The sequence below is a fragment of the Leucopleurus acutus genome (genome assembly GCF_964270905.1).
Source record: "Leucopleurus acutus genome assembly, chromosome: 6".
Classification (NCBI taxonomy): domain Eukaryota; kingdom Metazoa; phylum Chordata; class Mammalia; order Artiodactyla; family Delphinidae; genus Leucopleurus; species Leucopleurus acutus.
This window is the reverse complement of record NC_139149.1, coordinates 46,001,483-46,026,293: the sequence shown is the minus strand read 5'-3', so window position 1 is coordinate 46,026,293 and position 24,811 is coordinate 46,001,483. Positions and strand designations below refer to the sequence as shown.

General features: G+C 38.5%; 1 protein-coding gene across 1 annotated transcript in view; it reads left to right on the top strand.

The window, feature by feature from the left end:
• CCDC148 (coiled-coil domain containing 148) overlaps window positions 1-24,811 on the top strand; it is a gene marked incomplete at both ends in the record, with an annotated part of 267,375 nt that overhangs the window by 104,237 nt on the left and 138,327 nt on the right. Inside the window, 5 exon segments of the mRNA XM_082840901.1 lie at window positions 1,373-1,476; window positions 6,900-6,982; window positions 7,189-7,340; window positions 9,718-9,813; window positions 9,889-10,070. Coding sequence (XP_082697027.1) covers window positions 1,373-1,476; window positions 6,900-6,982; window positions 7,189-7,340; window positions 9,718-9,813; window positions 9,889-10,070 — 617 coding nt within the window.

Genomic DNA, 24,811 nt, shown 5'->3' with positions numbered 1-24,811 from the left:
CTGAGAAGCCAGAGGACTGTGAACCAACACAGGGATTAGAACAGAAGTGAGTCATTGCCTTGCCTGGGTTGGAGGGACATTTAGAAAAAGCAAGGTTGTAGTACATCCCATAGGCTGAGGTTACCCAGAGATAGTTAGAACCATAATAGAAATGTCAAGAAATGTTGGTGCAATGGAGAAGATGCAGATGCTTGTGGAGACCCCTCTGGGAGAGAGAAGGCAGGAGAAGTGAGTAATCCTTTGGCTTCTCCCTTCCTCCCTCCCTCCCTCCCTCCCTCCAATCTCCCACTACCAATGTCTCCCTTTGGCTGAACCCAGCTGGAAGGCAGTTGCTAGGGGTGTCTGAGAAACGCAGGCTGCTCTCTGATGTGGAGCAGACGAGGAAAACGGCCAAGAATGGATCTTGAGGTAAACAGACCCCGGCCTGACATATCTTATCAACACAAACCCAAAAGCATTTTTTAAAAGTCATAAAATTCGGGAAAAAATTAAATTTAGTTGAAAATTTGGGTTTCAATGCTACCTGATTTTTCACTGTTTCCTTGTTTAGTACCTTCAAATAAAGATTTGCCTGAAATTTAAAATTTAAGTTTTAATTTAAAATTTTATTTACAAAGTCATGGAGTTGAAAGATTAAAATTGTATATACAGTTCAAGGTCACATTTCTAGTAGATACTGAAGCTGAGACTAAAGCCAGGCCTCCTAATAACTTATCCAATGACCTTTTCCCATCCAGTGCTGAAGGATCACATAAAACCAATCTGGGGCTTCCCTGGTGGCACAGTGGTTGAGAGTCCACCTGCCGATGCAGGGGACACGGGTTCGTGCCCCGGTCCGGGAAGATCCCACATGGCGCGGAACGTCTAGGCCCGTGATCCATGGCCGCTGAGCCTGCGCGTCCGGAGCCTGTGCTCTGCAACGGGAGAGGCCACAACAGTGAGAGGCCTGCATACCGCAAAAAAAAAAAAAAAAAAGAGCCAATCTGAACACTGAGGTTCTATGTGATTCTGCTGTTTATGAGTTTGATGGTCTTGACCAAGTCTTTTAACCTCTCTGAACTTCACTGTCCTCATCTGTAACATAGGAATAACGATGCCTATGATGCCTGGCAGGGAAGATGTGTAAACAGGCAAGAAAATATATGGAATACTCTTGCAGATTTTCTGGGGCTAGATGAATTAAGGTGTTATTTATTGTATGTATGGAAAATAGAATTACTTCACCTTTAGAAAGGTGCTAATGTTAGAAAATGCACGAATAGGATTGAAAAAGAATAAGTATTTAACTTAGAAATTACAGATTAAACATTTTTATTGTGGAAAACACTTAAAAGACATGGAAATTGCTCCTCTTTTGTTCCTTTAAATCTAGATCAGAAAAGCAGTGCAGACTTCAAAGATATCTAAAGAGCAAACACTAATAAAGCAACACAAGCAAGTGTGGTGGCAAGAACACCAAAGGCTAAATGAAGTCAGGTAAGAACTGAGAGAAATCTCAATTAAGAACATGCAGGAATTACTGAGATGCACTTACCTAGGTAGATGTTCTGTAAATTTCCATATTTATTGAACTATTATAATCAAAATTTAAAGTTACAGTTGAATGTGAGTTAAATTAAAATCCTTTCATTTCTTCAGTTTAATTTGGAATCCAGTGAATATATTAATATGGCTTTTCCTTTCCTTAGGAAAAAAAGAAAGATAATCTTTTATGTCTGCTAATCACTTACTCTTCTGCACTCCCATTCATACATGTATTTATTTATATTATACTTAGTATTTTGGACTATAATGTTTTGCTTACATATTTGTCTTCTTATGAAGTGATAAACTTCTCAAGGACAAGCATCCCTTTATATTCATCTTTACGTAGGATACATAGAAAGAGACAGATTAAATGCTTTCAGTAAATGAACTAAGGGATTCAAGTTGAGTGATTTCTAAATGTAACGGCATCATGACTAACTTGTTCAGTTTGGATTTTTGACTTTTACTATTATTTTCAACAGTCACTTCAAGATGAGTTAAAACAAAATAATGATTTTATACTTGATCTTAAATGTAATCTTTGAGAAATAAATTTTTTTTCAAAGGTCAACCAGAAAGTGAAGGCAGATGTGTTTCCCCTCTTTTTAAGGCATATATATTAGTTTTAATGATGGTGGTATTTATAAAGTATGCTTTTTAAAATATATGCTTGTAAGCATATATTTTATATAAAAATAGATAATTTTGTGGTCTCATTCTAAGCTAAATTTCCAAATACCATTAACTTCACTTTTGACATGGGTACTTTTCATATTGATAGGAGTTTCCTATTCTGGCAAGTAATTCCTAAATGTGACATAAAAGACTCATGATTGGAAATAGTTTTACATCATTACATAACTTAAAACAGAGAAAAACAAAATTATATAGACTTTGTCATTCATACTTCCACTATAGAAACAAATCAGACCCATTTTATCAAAATGTCACCTTTTATGGAGAGAACTTTTGAGCCCATTGGAAATTTTTTTTTAGATTTGCATAATTGAAATATGATAAAAACAAAAGCCATTAGGAAGTTTTAATTATTGTGCTCACTGATGCAGGCTCAAATGTAAGGATGCTGGAGAAAGTTTTTTATCTTGGCTGTTCCACACCCTTCTTACCGTGTATATACCTTGTTCTTGAGCGAGATAAAGGAGGCACATAGATTTCACTATGGAAAGTAATTCTTTTGGCTGACCTGGAATGACACAAAGGTGATGGAAATGAGGAATATTCAAGTAATAACGTTATGTCTTGAAACTTGTAAGGTTGAAAATTGGACAAAAAAAAGAATTCCAAGATAACTTTCTGTGTTATTCTAGAATGTAGGCTAATTACAATGTGTATTCAGTGAAATTAAAAACTATTAGTGATAGGAGGAAAGTTCGAGAAATGGCTAGAAAGTTCGAGAATTTAGGGACCACTATAAAATCAGGAGTTTAAATTCTATCAGTGTCTCCCAATCTTTAAAATCTACATTCCCTTTTAATAAAAGATGGAAAGTAAAATATTCTTACTCATCACCATAAGAGACTTCCATCTGCGAATTTCAGGTCCCCAGCAGGTAAGGGCCTCCAATGACATCTGACTTTTGCTGGGTAACTTAGTGTATGCCGTCGTATGTTAAGTACTTTACATGGTTTGTTTCATTTACAGTGACCCTACGGAGTAGGTATCATTGTTATCCCATTTTACAGATGAGAACCTTGAGGTTCAGAGGATTAAAATTATTTGCATAAGGAAAAAACAGCTAGTTTTTGTGGAGGTGGTATTGAATCATTTGCCTTTAACTCCTGTGCTCGCTGACCTTGGAGCTGTGCAGCTTTTTCTTTTTTCCATAGGGTTCCATTCACATCACCTGAGATCTAAATGGTCTAGGCTTACTAGAAAAAAAAAAAGGATTTGTCAAACCTTAATTCTTTAAAATCTGTTGTAAGGAAACTAGACAATTAAAATTTCAAAATATAAAATTACATTTTAAATTTATAGAATTTAATATTTAAATTTATAAAATTATATTTACTATGCTTTCCAAACTATACCCCTTGAAGACCTTGATACACTTTGCCAGGAGTGCTTTCTTCCTTGTTTCAGAGTGACTGATTTTGAAATTAAAGAGGAAGTTATTTATATTGGCCATGTGGTAAAGAATTGCAATTATTATTTTAATAAGAACTTCTGACTAATAAAGTTTGAGGGATTTATTTGTAAGCCTTACTACTTTTATTGTAGTTTCTGTTAGAAATATATGTGGTCTCTTACAATTTTATTTTTAAAGTATTACCTTTATACAGAATATATCATGGAGCTTTACCAACAACAATTAAATATTGTCTGGAAAAGTGTCTTTAAAGATGAAATTGAGGTCAGTATTCACAACTGTGTGACTCAGGCCATCTGAGAATTCGCTCTGAGTCATTCCTTAGCCAACAGTTGTGAGATTTCCCTCTCTGCCCTCTGTGGTACACAGCTTGGGACAGACTCTTAAAAGAGAGAGAAGCAGATCAAATAGCTAGTCTGAGGTACCAAGCTGTCTGAACTGCTGAGTTCCTTCCTTATTGGAGGGATATGGCTCTGGCCTTCAGCCTGCTCTGGTGCCCTAAGTTTCTGCTGATCTCCTGGCTGTTAGTTCCACTAAGGAACTTTAACATCCTCTCTTACTCTGCCTTTCACAATCCATGCCCCTTTGCTTATTGTTTGCATAAATGGCTTTTGATTCTACCAGTCTCCAGTGCCCCATGTTTTCCTTGTTCTGCCGAAATTAGTAACTAAGTGTACCCTAGAAATCCTAGGAAGCTCTGGGTAATTTTTGAGGTTCTGAGAAGACTGACTGTACTACACCTAGAACTTTGGCAGCATCCTGGGAGGACGAGGACCTGTATGAAAGTAGAGTCCTGAGAGTTCAAAAATGTCCTCACCAGGCAGGTGGTTGCATTGCAACTGGGCATATCTAGGAAGTGGATTAATATATCCTCTAGGCAAACAGTCACACAAAATCTCAGGAGAATTTTTGTAGTATCATCAGATTCAGTGGTACCAGAGGACAGGCCAAGTAACAGTAGGAGGTACTTAAGTTGGTAGATCTGGATATGGAATGTTGCCTTACATTTGTCCCCTATTCAGATGTGGAGACAGTTGTCTGTGCTGCAGAGTTCTGACTTGGTGAACACCTGGGACTGAGTCTACATGTCAGTGGTGAACAGGCAGGGTTTTCCTCCCCAGAGTTACCATTTTAATGCTCTTGAGTGCATCGCAGTTTTTATCTATATTTCCTAAATCATATTCTACAAAACAGAAATATTCTTCAAGATACTCCATGGAAAAAAATTTTTTTAAAAAATTTAAAAAAAAAAGATACTCCATGGAGAATAATGAATTTCATCATCCTAAAAATTAGGAAAATACTTCATATTTCATCCCCTTTTTGGAGAACCTCAATGTACTTTAGCATAATCAAGTTTCTGAGAAATCCTGCACTATGGAAACTTGTCTGATTTGTTTAGTTCACCATTTCCCAGTTTTTCCTAGCATCTTATTGATGTTTCTGTTTTACAGGACACAATTTGGGAATGTTAGCCTGCATTCACAAGCTAGTCTCAGAGTCATGTAGTACTTGCTCCTGGATTTTGTTAGGCAATTAGGACAATTAGAGAAATAGGCTGGTCTTGTCTGATGGTTCAGGGTTGTTAATCTACAAAGCCAGGATGGAGCTTACTAGAATTATTATATGCACAGTAGCAGGTTGATCTCCTGTATGAACAAAGCCACTTCTCCTGTTGGTTTTTGTGTTCTGCTATGGCCTTCTAGATGCTGAAAATATAAGAGGGCTGACCTAAATGGTTTAAAGTGCTATATTTTTGTTTTTAAAAATCCATTATGAAATAACTTGTGGGTTTACTCCACTATTATGCACTTATTCTCCATATAACACTTTCAAATGTAATCTTAAAAATACCTTTGACTGGGACTTCCCTTGTGGTGCAGTGGTTGAGAATCCGCCAGCCAGTGCAGGGGACACGGGTTTGAGCCCTGCTCCAGGAAGATCCTACATGCCACGGAGCAACTAAGCCCGTGTGCCGCAACTACTGAGCCTGCGCTCTACAGCCTGAGAGCCACAACTACTGAACCTGCATGCCACAACTACTGAAGCCCGTGTGCCTAGAGCCCGTGCTCTGCAACAAGAGAAGCCACCACAATGAGAAGCCCGCGCACCACAATAAAGAGTAGCCCCCACTCGCCACAACTAGAGAAAGCCCGTGTGCAGCAATGAAGACCCAACACAGCCAAAAATAAAATATATAAAATTAAAAAAAAAAACCTTTGACTAAGACACATGCTAGAAAAATAGACAGTAAGTGTCATCTACAATAGGACCCCTCCTTTATATATACAAACAAAACACTGTCCCACATTTGTGAATTGGCTTAGAAGATGATGGCACATATGTAATATAAAATACTCTGCAGCCACTAAAATAAATGGCAATTATGAAAATTATTTAGAAATATCTTAAAGTAAGTTAAAAAAGAAAAACCCGAATATAAAATGGTAAATATGCCATAATTACAACTAGTTAAAATATCCATGCATGTAGACAAGGGTTAGAAACTTATAGGCAAAAATAAAAATAATCATCGTATTAGTGTGGTAATTGTTGCTATTTTCTTATTTTATACCATTTAAAATATTGTATCTTAACAGTCATAATAAATCAAAACTCTTTTTATGATTTTATTAAACCTGCCATAAATAAGGGATAGACTGCAATATTTTTAGATGTCCATTTAGAGCTGGTTATAGTTTTACTCTAAAATGACTATATTTAAATAATATAGTAAAAGATTATTGAGATTTATTATGTTTTTGGTGTATAAAAATATATATTTTTACTCCCATTTCCCTAGGTCAGGACCTCCTCATCTCTGAACTTTTTAAATAACCTCCTTGTTGATCCAGGTTTGCCTGATCCCCTCCTCTTCATCTTCCACTTTTATTCTTCACCCTCCTTCTAGCCCATCCTCCATCTTGCTGCCTTGGAAATCTTTCCAAAACACAGATCTGAGCTGGCATGGTCAGTTTAATATCCCTCAGCAGCTTCCCAGTGCCCGGAGCTCTCTCCACCCGAAATAGTGCCAGGATGTACCCCGTCCTTGCCTTGCTCATGCTGTTACTTCTCCTGGAGTATTCACTTATCTCAGTGTCCTGGCAAGTACCTAATCCATGTTAGGAATTTAGTATGTGGTCTGAATTAGTGAACAGGTGAGTAAAACCACATTAGATTGAGTGTTTCTACTGTTAGTTATTTTTTAAACCTATATATATGTTTATGATTGTAAAAGAATTGATTGAGATAATGTCTATTTCAGATGTAAACTGGAATCTGAAATAAAATCCTTACTCGATGAAGAGAACATTGGAAATGAATGTCTTTCTGACCTTATGAATTTCGGTAGGTTTTTTTTTTCTTTTTTGGTTCCACATTTAAAGGGGAGCTTTGTTTTGAAAATGAAAGTGGGCCACACACTTCATGTTCTTTTAATATTGCTGTTTGCTTTTTTCTAAAGGAATCCAAAAATAATCTGCATCTAATGACCTGTTCTTGAAGAAACTTAAAATAATAATGTGTTGCTTTGATTTAATTTTGTTTCACCATAGAACAAGAGTTATCAGAACAATGGTGCACATATCTTAAAAATGTAATAAATCCTCTTCAGCAATTGAGAGCAGATCTAAAATACAGACAGCATCACATTTCACAGCATTCACACTCGCACAGTGAATCCAACTCTGTGAAAGTACTGGAAGAGGTCAGTATATTTCCTTTACTTTTTTTTTTTTTTTTTTTTTTTTGCGGTTCACGGGCCTCTCACTGTTGTGGCCTCTCCCGTTGCGGAGCACAGGCTCCGGACGCGCAGGCTCAGCGGCCATGGCTCACGGGCCCAGCCGCTTTGCGGCATGTGGGATCTTCCCGGACCGGGGCACGAACCTGTGTCCCCTGCATCGGCAGGCGGACTCTCAACCACTGCGCCACCAGGGAAGCCCTCCTTTACTTTTAATAATGTAATATTTTATTTTTATCCCAATTAGAAGAGTTGGAGATAAGAAACATGTACACCTTATGTATATAAATAGTAGGTATAGCAAATTCTATCTACTCGGTATCTTAAACATATCCCTGAATCTGTCCAAACATGCTAATTTCTCCCCGAGAATGTTTCAATGACCTCGTAACTGGCCTACCCGCTTTCATTCTTGCCCCTCCTTCCAGGGTATTCTGAAATCCTATCATAGGGGAGGGGATCAAGTTTTCCGCCTGGTAAATCCCTTCAGGGCTCCTGCCGGCCCACAATTCCTCCTGCGATAGGGGCGGGGCGGGTGCGCAGCCGTTAACGGTTATCGAGAGATCGTTAGCGCGAAACCGTTAGCGCGCGACCACGAGCGAGTGAGCCTTAGCGCTGCGGCTGGAGGTCCCGCTCCGACACCAGTCAGCTTTATGGTGGTCCTCGCGGCAGAGAATGTGGTGAGAGGCGGGTCGCAGCCTTCTCCCCCGGACCCTCCAGGCCCATTGGCCATGGGCCAGCGGTGAGCTGGGGGGCGCCCCGGGACAGCTGTCGTCTGCGGAGCTCCAGAGCCCCTGCCACGGCCGCTCACTGGCCGGGCCCAGGCCTTGAAGCAGCCGCAAACCTCCTCCATTCCCACCTCTGAGACGTAATGGCGGCAGCGGTCTCCGTCGTCGCAGTCCGTGGGTCCCGGCCCTGTTTGGGCGACCTGAGGGCAGGCTGGGCCCTGGGCGTCTTGCTCGCTCAGTGATGTCGGTTGGGCAGGGTCTGGGGACCCGGCCCTGAGGGCACTGCCCGCTGAGATCTGTCTCCTCAGCCGGGCCTGGGCACTGGCTGGAGGACCCAGACTGGGTGCTGGACCAACGTTCCTGGGTCTGGTAACTGGCCGCGCAGGGACCCTCTCCTCTTAGCCTGCGCCTGGACCTCGGAGGGCGAAAGTTGAGCCTTGGGACCTTGCCCTTTCCTGTAGAACAGAGAATAACATTTTGTTTTGGTGGAGGTTTACAGGAACATCATGACCTGACTATGACCTGACCTCAAGAACAAAGGATCTAAAAAAAAAAAAGAAAACAAAGAATCTGACACCAAGAAGTTTGCAACAACTAACCACACCCCTCTCTCACCTTTCCTGTAACGGGGCTTTGCTGAAAGCTTTCGGGGAGTTTGGGTTTTTTTAAGGCACGAGCCACATGTCGCGTGGCATGGCCCTGCGATAAACCTTTCTTTGCGCCAAACTCTGACATTTTGGTATTTGGCCTCGCTGTACGTCGAGCACACGGTAACACTCCCTGTACATTTCCCTATCCGCCTCCTTTAGTCTCACCCCCTACGTGACACCCTCTTTTTCCTACTAGACCTTGTCCCACCGACGCTGGCCTTCTTCCTATTCCTCACATAAGCCAGACTCCTTCCTGTCTTGAGGCCTTTGCACTGTTTCTTCTGTCCTACTCATGGCCCTTTTTGTCTTTTAGGTCTTAGCTTAAATGTCCTCTCCTCCGAGAGGCCTGTCCTGACCACCTGCATGAGAGAAGACCCAGTCACTCCCTATTACCTCAGCCAGTTTTTACCTCACTTACCTCTTCCTGATATTTTCTTACTTACTTTTTATGAGTTTAAGACTATCTTCCCTGACTAGAGCATAAGTTCCATTATCATAGCTGCCCTAGATGTAGGCTTTTAGGTGATTTTTCTTACTTTATTTTTCAGTTATTCTGTAGTATTGTCATATTGCTTTCATAAATAATAATTAAAAATAAACATTAAAAATCCATGTCCAACTGGGGATTGGAGGCAAGGATGCAAGGAAAGGAGTGGGTGATTAAAGCAGAGGCAATCTGGAAAGCTTTCTGCTTCATCACAAACAAAATCCAAGTGTGAGTGCAGAGTGGCTGTGACTGAGCCCATTTTGGGTTATGTGTCTAGAAGCTCCTTTAAGGCTCCTTTGTCTGATGGGCACTGCTTGGTTATGGCATCTCTTGAACCCTCTTCCATGGGTCCTCAAAGGGACTTTCCCTTATCTAATTTGTCATCATTTAATGGCTTTTGAGAAAAATTCCTGTGACTTTAAATATAAATATTGGATAAATCAATAATTTGCATACCACTTGTTCTAAATGTCCTATAGGTTGACTTCGTGAAGAAACAATTGAAAGCCGTCTATGAAAGACTTAGGCTAGAGCAACAGAAAATAGAAAATTACCTTTCAGACTGGAGTTTGAAAGTAAGTGCGATATAGGTAGTAATTTATCAGTTTGTCATTTACATTAAATAAAATAATCATACAATTTTTTTTCAGACACTTGATCATTCTTCAGAAGAAAGAAGTAACCTGCTTAGTGAAATGCCCGTGGAATTAGAAACTTTGGAATGTCCATACCCTGACTTGAAGTTTTCAATCCTTAATGAATTCTGTAACTTTACAGAGAAATATCAAAAGAAACTTCAAGATTTTGATATGCAGTTAGAAGATATATACAGGTAATAAAACTACTTGAATTATCTAGATTTTTGCCACCAAATTTTTACTTTTTTAGGGATCACTATACTTCCTGTTTACTGTTTTCATAGATACTTTGTGACTGGAATACGACTATCAATAAATGTTTAGATTTACTGTTTGTTGAATAGAGAGGGGTTTTTTTTCTCCAAAGTAATTTCCTTGAAATAATGGTTTTAAAGATTTTTATAAGGTTGAAACTTGATGAAAATATCCCTCTTATTTATCTCTTTACTACACAGGTAAGAAATAGTTTTCAAACATGAACTTTTGATAACTATGAATTTTTATTTCAAGATGTGAAGCTCTTCTTCAATGGAAATTTACAAATCAGTACTAAAATTGATTACAATGGAAAATATACCTATGGAATTACTTGTAATCTACTGTGATTTTGCCCTATAGTGAACACAAAGTATGTTTTATAAATTTTTTTTTAGAAATTGAAGTTTAAAAAAGTGCATTTACAATATTGTGTTATTTTCATATATACAGCAAAGTAACTCAGTTATATATATACATATTTTTTCAGATTATCTTCCATAATAGGTTGTTACAAGATATTGAATATAGTTCTCTGTGCTATACTGTAAATCCTGTTGCTTATCTATTTTATGTATAGTAGTTTATATGAGTTAATCCCAAACTCCTAATTTTTCCCTCCCTGTCCCTCCCTTTCCCCTTTGGTAACCATAAGTTTGTGTTCTATGTCTGTGAGTCTGTTTCTTGTTTGTATATAGATTCATTTGCATTATTTTTTAGATTCCACATATAAGTGATAGTATATAATATTCGTCTTTCTTTGTCTGATTTAATTGACTTAGTATGGTATTCTCTAGGTCCCATCCTTGTTGCTGCAAATAGCAATAAGAAAATGCACTTTCGATTGTATCCTGAGAATGACAATCCTCTTCTGAATGACAACTATAATTTTAACTGACTTAAAATTCAGTGTCAGCAGGGCCATCTTCTCTAGTGTAAATTTTATATTAAAATTCATTTAATGAACAAACCCAGAAATGCCACCCTGGGTCAGAGCAATAGTCTACTTCATGTAGTTTTCTGTATATGAAGTTTCTGGGAAACGTTTTGTAGCAAAATATGCTTTTTATTATATTGACCTCAAAAATTTCCCCAAAGAATATATACCTGAAAAGAAAGGAAAACTATTAAAGGGACACATGTATAGTAAATTAGCAACAGAAGTAAAAGGCTCTTCCTCTGAAATGAAAGAAGATGAATATGACAAGTATTAGTATTTCTTATATATATATTTTTTAAATTAATTTATTTTAGTTTTTGGCTGCATTGGGTCTTCGTTGCTGCATGCGGGCTTTCTCTAGTTGTGGCGAATGGTGGCTACTCTTCGTTGCAGTGTGTGGGCTTCTCATTGTGGTGGCTTCTCGTTGCGGCTCTCAGTGCATGGGCTTCAGTAGTTGCGGCATGTGGGCTCAGTAGTTGTGGCTTGCAGACTCTAGAGCGCAGGCTCAGTAGTTGTGACTCATGGGCTCTAGAGTGCAGGCTCAGTAGTTGTGGCTCACGGGCTGTAGAGCACAGGCTCAGTAGTTGTGGTGCACAGGTTTAGTTGCTCCATGATATGTGGGATCTTCCCGGACCAGGGATTGAACCTATGTCCCCTGCATTGGCAGGCAGATTCTTAACCACTGCGCCACCAGGGAAGTCCCTAAATGGGCTGTTTTGAATAAATAGAGGTGGTGGGCATCAGAAATCTGTGGCTGGTGGGGAGTAAGGCATGTAAATGTACTGTTCTAACTAGCGCAGTGAATTATATATTCAATTGTAATATTTACTGGACTCTCATTTGCCAGTATCTGCCATTATTTTGATAAGGCCATTTCCCCTTTTGGTTCTAGTTATTAGGCCTTGTGAGAATTCACATAGATTGTATACATATATGTGTACACCTGCACAAGTGAGTGTGTGCATATTTTAAACAGGTGCCTACTGCTACAACATAAGAAGGCTGAAAGATCTAGGGGACATTTTTAAATTGTGAGAAATTTTCGTTGGGCTAAAGGCAGTGGACATCATGGTTAATCCCCAATATTTATTTTAATTCCTCCTATTTTGTAGCAGCTTGCCAGTTTGGGTTGGAATGACTCCAACCCCAGATCCAAAGGTAGACCCTGATTGGGAGTGTGCACCAGTCCATAACTTCATTCCCCCCGGTCACAACAATTAGCTCAGGGTGGTCCAAATCTAGGCAAAGCTCAGAACTTTTGTTAGATACTTGTGAGGGGTAGTGCATTTTCTTACCTGTGGATCTACCAGGAAAGTACATGGCTGTGGTTGCTGCTGGCAGCCATCTTGTGAATGAAGGACAACAGCACGCAAGGAGAGGAGAGGGCCCAGACAGTCATGGGGAAGCTGGTCTGGTACCATGTTTGAACTGCATGGGAAGCCAACCTCACTGCTGAATTTTCAAGGGCAATTAGTCCATATTAATGTCTTAAACCAGTTTGAGTATAAAATTCCTAATTTTATATAATAGTTGATTTGGTTTCAAAATATCCATGACTCATGAAATTAATCTGTCAATTTAGTACAATTGCAATTGAAGAATTGTTCAACATTATTCCAAAATTTATTAGGAAGATTAAGCTTGTAAAATCACCCAAAGTGAAGAATAACTTCTTCAAAATGAAGAATAACTAGGGTGGGGGAGTGGTAAAACTTGCACAGCCAAATATAAATATATATTTTAATATCAAAGTAAATTAGGAAGTTCATATGTCTGTAGCAGATCAATGGAACAAAATAGAAATACAGAAAACAGAAAATATCTATAATAATTTAATTTATTATAAAGGTAAAATTTTTATACTGTGAGGGATTATTTATATGACAGCACTAAATAACAGGGAATTAGAAAATTAGGTTAGATCTCTTATTCCTTATGACTCAGTAAACTCCAGGTGCATAAAATGTGAAGAAGAAAATAATCATAAAAGAATTAGATAAAAATAAAAACAAGTATTAAATAATCTTGGAGTGGAGAAGGCCTTTTAAAAACACATTACCTGCAGTGAAAATCATAAAGAAAAAAATTAAATAAATGCAATGACATAAACATTTAATAAAATATAACGGGATGTTTTCTCAGGCAAGTATTAAATCTTTAAAGAATCAAAGGGACTTCCAGTTTTCTGTCCAGCAAGTAAGGAGCTTAGAATTTGCCACTCTGCTCTAATGAGGAGTAGAAAGCTGAACAAACTGGAAAATCAACAACTCTTCTTAACTACCTCAGAGAAGTTAGGTCACAGGGCAAACCACTGCCCCCAGAGCTGGAGACACAGGTGATACAGAGAATCACAAATTACCTGAGCGGAAACTGGTTTAGCAGAAACCTTCAGGGGAACCAATGTTGGGGTAGGAACACCTGGACTATAATTGAGGAATTGCTTGAAGCTGAGTTGTGGACAACTTTGAGAGTTAAAAACTCTAGGGGGCCTTAGTTAAGGGGGATGTCAGCACACTTTTGTGAGTTTTGCCTCAAGAAGTTCTACCAGGTACCCACAGTGAATATCTGAGAAAAATCCCCTCATGCCTCTGACGAGGGAGGGGAAAATGAACCGTTTGGAAATACTCCAGAGCATTCTGTTCTTAACAAAGGCTGCCCTCAGGAGAAACTATTTTATTGGAGCCTAAATTGCTACAGTTTTATCAGAACCTAACCTACCTGGGGGCGGGAAAATACACAAGTCCAGCAGCGCTAGCCTTCCATGTTGGGGACGGAAATACCCAACTCCAGCCATCCTGTCCCACCAAAGGGAGGGAAAACTGAGAAGGATTTGTAGAGTTCATAGTCCCCAGATTTTCGACTGTGCTGAGGGTCAGTGCCCCTAACCCTCCCCTCCCTACCCTTCTTCCATGTTGTCAAAAGGTCAACTGTATACTTGAATATACAGTGATTTATTCATTGTAGTAGCTGAAGACTGAGGAAACAATCTTAATGTCAATAGGAACTAGTTTTGTAGATTATTGTACAACCATACAGTGTATTATTTTCCAGATTAAAAACAAAAAATGATGTAGGGAATTCCCTGGTGGTACAGTGGTTAGGGCTCCACACTTTCAGTGCCGGGGGCCTGGGTTCAATCCCTGGTCGGGAAACTAAGATTGTGCAAGCCACACAGTGTGGCCAAAAAAAAAAAAAAGTAAATACTTAACATTCACTGATATGGAACACTTTCCAAGGGTCAGGATTAAGGTGTGATATAAGGTTAATAAGCAAGCCTTATATACAATGTACAGTACACATTGTATAAAACAGGAAAAAGTAAAACACATACATATACATATTTGCTTTTATATGTCTGAAAAAATATGCAGAAATTGATAACATTTGTTGCCTTTGGGAATGGAAGCTAGATGCCTGGGTGGGGGGGAATGTGAGGGAGAATTTTTATTGTAACTCCCCCCTTTTATTATACCTTTTGAATTTTGAAGCCTGTGAATATACTGTCTATTCTAAAAACAAGGAATTTTAGGAAAAAAATAAGGGTAAAAAACAAATGACAAATAGGAAACGTTGGCAAATATCAGGCACAAAAAATTAAAATCTCTAACATATAAAAACACTTTGCAAAATTAATTGTTGAACAGCCAGAAGAGAAAAGGGACAAAAGAGAGGAAGAAGTGACTTATCATTCATATTTTCCACAAATATTTGTTGAGCAATTACTGGCATAAAATAAACAAAAACCCCTGTACTCATGAGGCAGGTTGGAGACACACAACGAACTATAAACACCCTAGGTAAGTAAATTATCCACGGTAGTATATTAGAAGGTGATAAGTGCTATGGAACAATAGCGATTAGAGGAAAAGAGAAGTTGCTGGGATTGTGGGGGAGGGGACAGACTGCAGTGTTTTTTTGATTCTTTTTGCATGTGGAACATTTTTAAAGTCCTTATTGAATTTGTTACAATACCGCTTCTGTTTTATGTTTTGGTTATTTGGCCACCAGGCCTGTGAGACCTTAGCACACCGACCAGGGATGGAACCCGCAACCCCCCGCATTGGAAGGTGAAGTCTTAACCACTGGACCGCCAGGGAAGTCCCAACAGGTTGCAAATTTGAATAGAAGTTTGGGGATAGTCCTGGTTGAGGAAGCGACAGTGAAGGAAAGTCATGAAGGGGATGAGAGGGCTAGCCATGCAGAAATATGCGGTATGAGTGTTCTAGCCAGTGTTTACTGAGGTGGGCACGTTTCTGGCAAGAGGCTTGTGTGGCGGGAATAGAGTGATAGATGGGGAGAGGAGTAGAAGTTATGGTCAAAGAAGTAAGGGTGAGGGTGGGACATTTAGAGCCTGGTAGCCATTTATAAAACTTCTGATTTTACTCTGAGTGATATGGGAAGCTACTGGAAGCAGAAGTGTGAAGAACTGTGCTAACTAGACCTAACTTACGTTTTAGCTGAATCACTTTGGCGGTTATTGTGTTTAAGATGGAGGAAAGGAGGGCCAAGAAAAGACTGAACCCTTAGAAAGTTAATTAAACCCAGGTGGGATATAAGGGTGGCCTGCATCAGGAAGTGGAGATGGTGTGAAATAGTCAGCTTCTGGACACATTTTAAAGGTAAAGCCAACAGCATCTGCTGACAGACTTAAAATAAGGTATGTGAGAAAAAGAAAACAACAGAATAGTCCAAAATTTTGTGGTTGAGCAACTGGAAGGATGAAGTTACCATCAACTGAGTTGGGGAAGATTGTAAGCAAAGCAGAGGGGGAAATCAGGCATTCAGGTTTGGACATGTTGAATTTGATGCTATCAGATGTCCGAATACAGACTTTATGAAGGCAGTCAGTTATATGAGTTTGGAGTTCAGGAGAGAAATGTGAGCTGGAGATACATGTTTGTGAGTCACCAGCATGAAATTGGATGTGAACACCAAAAGAGTGTGAAGGGACAAAGGAGAGGATCAAAGACTAGTTCCTTGTGAAGCTGCACAACTCAGATAGGATTTGCACACAGCCAGAACTCTGACTGGGACTTGAACACTCGGCCTGAGACTTTCACTCAGCCAAAACTCGGATTGGGACATGAATCCATGGGCTGGGACTCAAACCCACGGTCTTTCAATTGAGATTGCACACCTGGTCTCAGGACTTAATGAAGCTCAGGGTCTTTATGTCTCAGTGCAGGAGGAATTCAGGGAGAAGCAAAGTGATAGGTAAGAAGTGAATTTATTTAGAGAGCTACACATTCCATAGACAGAATGCTGTCAGTCCCAGAAGGTGAGAGCAGCCCCAGAATATGGGATGGTTAGTTTTTACAGGCTGGGTAATTTCATAGGCTAATAAGTGGGAGGATTATTCCAACTATTTTGGGGAAGGGGCAGGGATTTCCAGGAATTGGGCCACCACCCACTTTTTGGCCTTTTATGGTCAGCCTCAGAACTGTCATCGTGCCTGTGGGTGTGTCATTTAGCATATGCTAATGCATTACAATGTGTGTATAATGAGGCTCAAGGTCTACCGGGAGTCAAATCTTCCAACATCTTGGACCTAGGTGGTTCTAACCAGTTTATGTCATATCCTTAAAGGCAATGTCATTCTTTTAAAGGTTGTGCCCTGCCCCCTTTCCTCCTGTTTCACTTGGGTCTGCTGGCATTACATTGTCAGCAAGAAGGGTAACCAACAAAGGACACTGAGGGAAGGTCTGTGAGATACAAAGAAATGCAAGAGTGTGCTGTCCCAGAAGGTAAGGGAAGAGGGAGTGGGCAGCACCGTGAGGAGGAGGGGCGATCCACTGAGTAAATGTTGCTAGGTCAAATAAAATAGGACTGATGGTTGACTGCTGGCTCCACATGGAGGTCTTTGGTGACCATTTTCACTGAAGAAGTGGGAACAGATGCACAACTGGGTTGGGTTCAAGTGAATGAGAGGAAACAATTGAAGGCAATGAGCATAGATAACTCTTTTGCGAAGTTATCTTGCAAAGGAGAGCTAGAAAGTGAGGTCAAACTTTTATGTTGTGGTTTTGTCTTTTGTTTTATTTAAAATGGGACAAATATTAGTATGTTTGATGCCGATGAGAATAATCCAGTAACAAGATTTAGTGCACAAGTGGAGGAATAAGCATGAATGTTTCATCTACTACAGTAACGGGTGGGGATGCAAGATTCTATGGTCAGATGCTGGGAGGTGAATTGATATCCTCATGGCAGTCCATGGAACTCTGGATGGTAATTCTAAATACAAATGACAGAGAAATTTTTGAAAACCTCTCTACTCATCAAAGCAATGAAAAATTTAAAAATACTCAGATTTTTACCTATAAAATGGTAAAACACAAAAGAAATTTTTAAGAATCTTTCTTATTTATTTATTTATTTATTTTTGGCTGTGTTGGGTCTTCATTGCTGTGCGTGGGCTTTCTCTACTTGTGGTGAGCGGGGGTGCGTGGGCTTCTCATTGTCATGGCTTCTCTTGTTGTGGAGCATGGGCTCTAGGCGCGCAGGCTTCAGTAGTTGTGGCACATGGGCTCAGTAGTTGTGGCTTGTGGACTCTAGAATGCGGGCTCAGTAGTTGTGGCTTTTGGGCTCTAGAATGCAGGCTCAGTAGTTGCGGCACACAGGCTTAGTTGCTCCGCAGCATGTGGGATTTTCCCAGGCCAGGGCTCGAACCCATGTCCCTTGCATTGGCAGGCAGATTCTTAACCACTGTGCCACCAGGGAAGCCCAAAACAAAAGAAATTTATGCAAGTTTAAAAATATGGAAGAAATGGGCATTTTTATACAGGACTCGTGAATAAACACTTTCGGAAGACAATCTGGCAATAGGTCATCAAATATCTTTATAAGTGTAAATTCTCTTTGTCTCTTCAGAAATAATCTTAAAGGAAATAATCATAGAAGTGAAATAAATAGTTGGCTTCAGGGTGTTCAATATTGTTTTTCTTTCTTAAGTGATAGCAAAATCTTCAAAATGATGAAATAGCCAACAAATAGCTTTATCAATTATGATATATCCACACAATGGAATACCACAGTCATTAAGAATTATATTAAAGAATTTTAATGACACAGGTAGTTGCAATAATTTGCTGTGCAATTAAAAATCAGGCCACAAAATAGCTTGCATAACATGGGTTCTCTTTTTTTTTCCCTTTCCCTCTGAAAGTGTTACATCCATTTAGCCACAGAAAAAAAAGACTGAGAGGTTATCCACCCAAATAAACAATAACAATAGCTGTCCCCAGGTAGTAACATTATAAATAATTTTGGCATACATACTGTTTCTATCTTATAAAGCAAAAATACAGATTTTTAAAAATCTAAGATAAAGAGGGAAGATGGAACCATTGATATTTATTGAGTGCCTATTACGTGACATGACAAGTACATGTAATTTTAATCCTCAATACACCCCATTTCAAAAGCTCTATTTCACAGATTTGTTTTACAGCTGCAGCTGTAGATGAGCAATTTTCCCAAAATTTCTGAACTAGTAGATAGCTGAGCAGGAATGAGTTTCTTCTGCTCATCTGAATAGAAAGCTTCTCCCTCACACCACACTACTTCAAGCATGTATATGCACCAGGATGTTGGTAAATTGGGTTGACTACTAGAGCAGTGCTATTTAATAGAAGTAGGATGTGAGCCACATTCATAATTTAAAATTTTTATGTAGCCATATTAAAATATTTTAAAAGATAAAATGTATTATGGTAGTATATTTTAACTTAATAGTGCCAAGATATAATTTCAATGTAAATCAGCATTAAATTATTAATGAGATATATTACATTTTTTTTTTCATACAAAGTCTTTGAAATCTGGTTTGCACTTCACACCACAGCACACCTGAATTGGGACTAGCCACATTTCAAGTGCCGAATAGACACTTGTGTCTAGTAGCTTCTATCTTGGACAACAGACCTTTAAAGGATATTGTCTTTTACTAACACATTTTTTTAAGAATTGGCTGCAATCGAACCTATTTATTTATTCAGTATGTTTGTGAAGCTATTTAGATTCTATTTGGGCTGTATTTCATTAGTAACATGAAGACAGTTTAATTGCTTGTTTTAGACTCAGATGAGATTGTGGCTTTAATTTTCGAACATTTGGATGAGTTAATCATATGGATGAGACATAATTGATGCTCCATTCAGCTATGTCAGATCTGAAGCCAATATGTGGCAAAAGCTATAGAATGATAACAAGTAATTTCTACTTTATTGTTTGATAGGTTATTAAACTTTATAGTGTTGATTCATAATCAGTATTCTAATTATAATTATATAATTATTCTGATAATAATTATGAGATCTAAATCTTGAATGCTATTGAAAATCCACAATGATTTTTTTTTGAATTTTATTTTTTTATACAGCAGGTTCTTATTAGTTATCCATTGTATACATATTAGTGTATATATGTCAATCCCAATGTCCCAATTCATCACACCACCACCCCCCCGCTGCCACTTTCCCCACTTGGTGTCCATACATTTGCTCTCTACATCTGTGTCTCAATTTCTGCCCTGGAAACTGGTTCACCTGTACCATTTTTCTAGGTTCCACATATATGCGTTAATACACGATGTTTGTTTTTCACTTTCTGACTTCACTCTGTATGACCATCTCTAGATTCATCCACATCTCTACAAATGATTCAATTTCGTTCTTTTTATGGCTGAGTAATATTCCGTTGTATATCTGTACCACATCTTCCTTATCCATTCGTCTGTCGATGGGCATTTAGGTTGCTTCCATGACCAGGCTATTGTAAATAGTGCTGCAATGAACATTGGGGTGCCTGTGTCTTTTTGAATTTTGGTTTTCTCTGGGTATATGCCCAGTAGTGGGATTGCTGGGTCATATGGTAATTCTATTTGTAGTTTTTTAAGGAACCTACATACTGTTCTCCATAGTGGCTGTATCAGTTTACATTCCCACCAGCAGTGCAAGAGGGTTCCTTTTTCTCCACACCCTCTCCAGCATTTGTTGTTTGTAGATTTTCTGATGATGCCTATTCTAACTGGTGTGAGGTGATACCTCATTGTAGTTTTGATTTGCATTCCTCTAATAATTAGTGATGTTGAGCAGCTTTTCATGTGCTTCTTGGCCATCTGTATGTCTTCTTTGGAGAAATATCTATTTAGGTCTTCTGCCCCTTTTTGGATTGGGTTGTTTGTTTTTTTAATATTGAGCTGCATGAGCTGTTTATAAATTTTGGAGATTAATCCTTTGTCTGTTGATTCGTTTTCAAATATTTTCTCCCATTCTGAGGGATGTCTTTTCATCTTGTTTATAGTTTCCTTTGCTGTGCAAAAGCTTTGAAGTTTCATCAGGTCCCATTTGTTTATTTTTGGTTTTATTTCCATTACTCTTGGAGGTGGATCAAAAAAGATCTTGCTGTGATTTATGTCAAAGAGTGTTCTTCTTATGTTTTCCTGTAAGAGTTTTATAGTGTCCTGTCTTACATTTAGGTCTCATCCATTTTGAGTTTATTTTTGTGTATGGTGTTAGGGAGTGTTCTAATTTCATTCTTTTACACGTAGCGGTCCAGTTTTCCCAGCACCACTTATTGAAGAGACTGTCTTTTCTCCATTGTATATCCTTGCCTCCTTTGTCATAGATTACTTGACCATAGGTGCATGGGTTTACCTCTGGACTTTCTAATCTGTTCCATTGATCTATATTTCTGTTTTTTTGCCAGTACCATATTGTCTTGATTACTGTAGCTTTGTAATATAGTCTTAAGTCAGGGAGTCTGATTCCTCCAGCTCCGTTTCTTTCCCTTAAGACTGCTTTGGCTATTCGGGGTCTTTTGTGTCTCCATACAAATTTTAAGATTTTTTGTTCTAGTTCTGTAAAAACGCCACTGGTAATTTGATAGGGATTGCATTGAATCTGTAGATTGCTTTGGGTAGTATAGTCATTTTCACAATATTGATTCTTCCAATCCAGGAACATGGTATATCTCTCCATCTGTTTGTATCATCTTTAATTTCTTTCATCAGTGTTTTATAGTTTTCTGCATACAGGTCTTTTGTCTCCCTAGGTAGGTTTATTCCTAGGTATTTCATTCTTTATGTTGCAGTGGTAAATGGGCGTGTTTCCTTAATTTCTTTTTCAGATTTTTCATTATTAGTGCATAGGAATGCAAGAGATTTCTGTGCATTAATTTTGTATCCTGCAACTTTACCACATTCATTAATTAGCTCTAGTAGTTTTCTGGTGGCACTTTTAGGATACTCTGTGTATAGTATCATGTCATCTGCAAACAGTGACAGTTTTACTTCTTCTTTTCCAATGTGTATTCTTTTTATTTCTTTTTCTTTTCTGATTGCTGTGGCTAGGACTTCCAAAACCATGTTGAATAATAGTGGCGAGAGTGGACATTCTTGTGTTGTTCCTGATCTTAGAGGAAATGCTTTCAGTTTTTCACCATTGAGAATGATGTTTGCTGTGGGTTTGTTATATATGGCCTTTATTATGTTGATGTAGGTTCCCTCTATGCCCACTTTCTGGAGAGTTTTTGTCATAAATTGGTGTTGAATTTTGTCAAAAGCTTTTTCTGCATCTGTTGAGTTGATCATATGGTTTTTCTTCTTCAATTTGTTAATGTGGTGTAACACATTGATGATTTGCATATATTGAACAATCCTTGCATCCCTGGGATAAATTCCACTTGATCACGGTGTATGATCCTTTTAGTGTGTTGTTGGATTCTGTTTGCTAGTATTTTGTTGAGGATTTTTGCATCTATATTCATCAGTGATATTGGTCTGTAATTTTCTTTTTTTGTAGTAGCTTTGTCTGGTTTTAGTATCAGGGTGATGGTGGCCTCATAGAATGAGTTTGGGAGTGTTTCTTCCTCTGCAATGTTTTGGAAAAGTTTGATGAGGATGGGTGTTAGCTCTTCTCTAATTGTTTGATAGAATTCACCTGTGAACCTATCTCGTCCTGGACTTTTGTTTGTTGGAAGATTTTTCATCACAGCTTCAATATCATTACTTGTGATTGGTCTGTTCATATTTTCTATTTCTTCCTGGTTCAGTCTGGAATGTTACACCTTTCTAAGAATTTGTCCATTTCTTCCAAGTTGTCCATTTTATTGGCATAGTGTTGCTTATAGTAGTCTCTTAGAATGCTTTGTATTTCTGCAGTGTCTGTTTTAACTTCTCCTCTTTCATTCTAATTTTATTGATTTGAGTCCTCTCCCTCTTTTTCTTGATGAGTCTGGCTAATGGTTTATCAATTTTGTTTATCTTCTCAAAGAACCAGCTTTTAGTTTTATTGATCTTTGCTATTGTTTTCTTTGTTTCTATTTCATTTATTTCTGCTCTGATCTTTATGATTTCTTTCCTTCTGTTAACTTTGCATTTTGTTTGTTCTTCTTTCTCTAGTTCCTTTAGGTGTAAGATTACACTATTTATTTGTGATTTTTCTTGTTTCTTGAGGTAGGCTTGTATTGCTATAAACTTCTCTCTTAGAACTGCTTTTGCTGCACCCCATAGGTTTTGGATCATCATGTTTTCATTGTCATTTGTCTGTAGGTATTTTTTGATTTCCTCTTTGATTTCTTCAGTGATCTCTTGATTATTTAGTAACGTATTGTTTAGCCTCCATGTGTTTGGGTTTTTTATGTTTTTTTCCCTTTAATTTGTTTCTAATCTCATAGCGTTGTGGTCAGAAAAGATGCTTGATATGATTTCAGTTTTCTTAAGTTTACTGAGGCTTGATTTGTGACCCAAGATGTGATCTATCCTGGAGAATTTTTCATGCACACTTGAGAAGAAAGTGTAATCTGCTGTTTTTGGATGGAATGTCCTATAGTATCAATTAAATCTATCTGGTCTGTTGTGTTATTTAAAGCTTCTGTTTCCTTATTTATTTTCATTTTGGATTATCTGTCCATTGGTGTAAGTGAGGTGTTAAAGTCCCCCACTAGTATTGTGTTACTGTCTATTTCCTCTTTTATAGCTGTTAGCATTTGCCTTATGTATTGAGGTGCTCCTATGTTGGGTGCATATATATTTATAATTGTTATATCTTCTTTTTGGATTGATCCCTTGATCATTATGTAGTGTCCATCCTTGTTTCTTGTAACATTCTTTATTTTAAAGTCTATTTTTTCTGTTATGAGTATTGCCACTCCAGCTTTCTTTTGATTTCCATTTGCATGGAATATCTTTTTCCATCCCCTCACTTTCAGTCTGTATGTGTCCCTAGGTCTGAAGTGGGTCTCTTGTAGACAGCATATATATGGGTCTTGTTTTTGTACCCATTCAGTCATCCTGTGTCTTTTGGTTGTAGCATTTAATCCATTCACATTTAAGGTAATTATCGATATATATGTTCCTATGACCATTTTCTTAATTGTTTTGGGTTTCCTTTTGTAGGTCCTTTTCTTGTGTTTCCCACTTAGAGAAGTTCCTTTAGCATTTGTTGTAGAGCTGGTTTGGTGTTGCTGAATTCTCTTAGCTTTTGCTTGTCTGTAAAGCTTTTTTTTTTTTTTTTTTTTTTTGCGGTACACGGGCTTCTCAGTGCTGCGGCCTCTCCTGCCGTGGAGCACAGGCTCTGGATGCGCAGGCCCAGTGGCCACAGCTCACGGGCCCAGCCACTCCGCGGCACGCGGGATCCCCCCAGACCAGGGCACCAACCTGCGCCCCCACATCGCCCGGCAGACTCTCAACCACTGCGCCACCAGGGATGTCCTGTAAAGCTTTTGATGTCTCCATCAAATCTGAATGAGATCCTAGCTCGGTAGAGTAATCCTGGTTGTAGTTTCTTCCCTTTCATCACTTTAAATATATCATGCCATTCCCTTCTGGCTTGTAGAGTTTCTGCTGAGAAATCAACTGTTAACCTTATGGGAGTTCCCTTGTATGTTATTTGTCATTTTTCCCTTGCTGCTTTCAGTAATTTTTCTTTGTCTTTAATTTTTGCCCATTTTATTACTATGTGTCTCAACGTGTTTCTCCTTGGGTTTCTCCTGTATTGGACTCTCAGCGCTTCCTGGACTTGGGCGGCTATTTCCTTTCCCATGTTAGGGAAGTTTTTGACTATAATCTCTTCAAATATTTTCTCAGGTCCCTTCTCTGTCTCTTCTCCTTCTGGGACCCCTATAATGCAAATATTGTTCCATTTAATGTTGTCCCAGCGGTCTCTTAGGCTGTCTTCATTTCTTTTCATTCTTTTTTCTTTATTCTGTTCCGCAGCAGTGAATTCCACCATTCTGTCTTCCCGGTCACTTATCTGTTCTTCTCCGTCAGTTATTCTGCTATTGATTCCTTCTAGTCTATTTTTCATTTCATTTATCATATTGTTCATCTCTTTTTCTTTGTTCTTTAATTCTTCTAGGTCTTTGTGAAACATTTCTTTCACGTTCTAGATCTTTGTCTTCATTCTTTTTCCGAGGTCCTGAATCATCTTCACTATCATTATTCTGAATTCTTTTTCTGGAAGGTTCCCTATCTCCTCTTCATTTAGTTGTTTTTTGGGTTTTTATCTTGTTCCTTCATCTGGTGCATAGCCCTCTGCCTTTTCATCTTGTGTATCTTTCTGTGAATGTGGTTTTTGTTCCACAGGCTGCAGGATTGTAGTTATTCTTGCTACTGCTGTCTGCCCTCTCTAAAATCCACAATGATTTTTAACAATTTTGTCCCTCTGTGTATACATTGCTAACACCCCAAAGTTGTACTTTTTCAACTAAATTATTTCAATTTACCTACTTTTTAGTAAC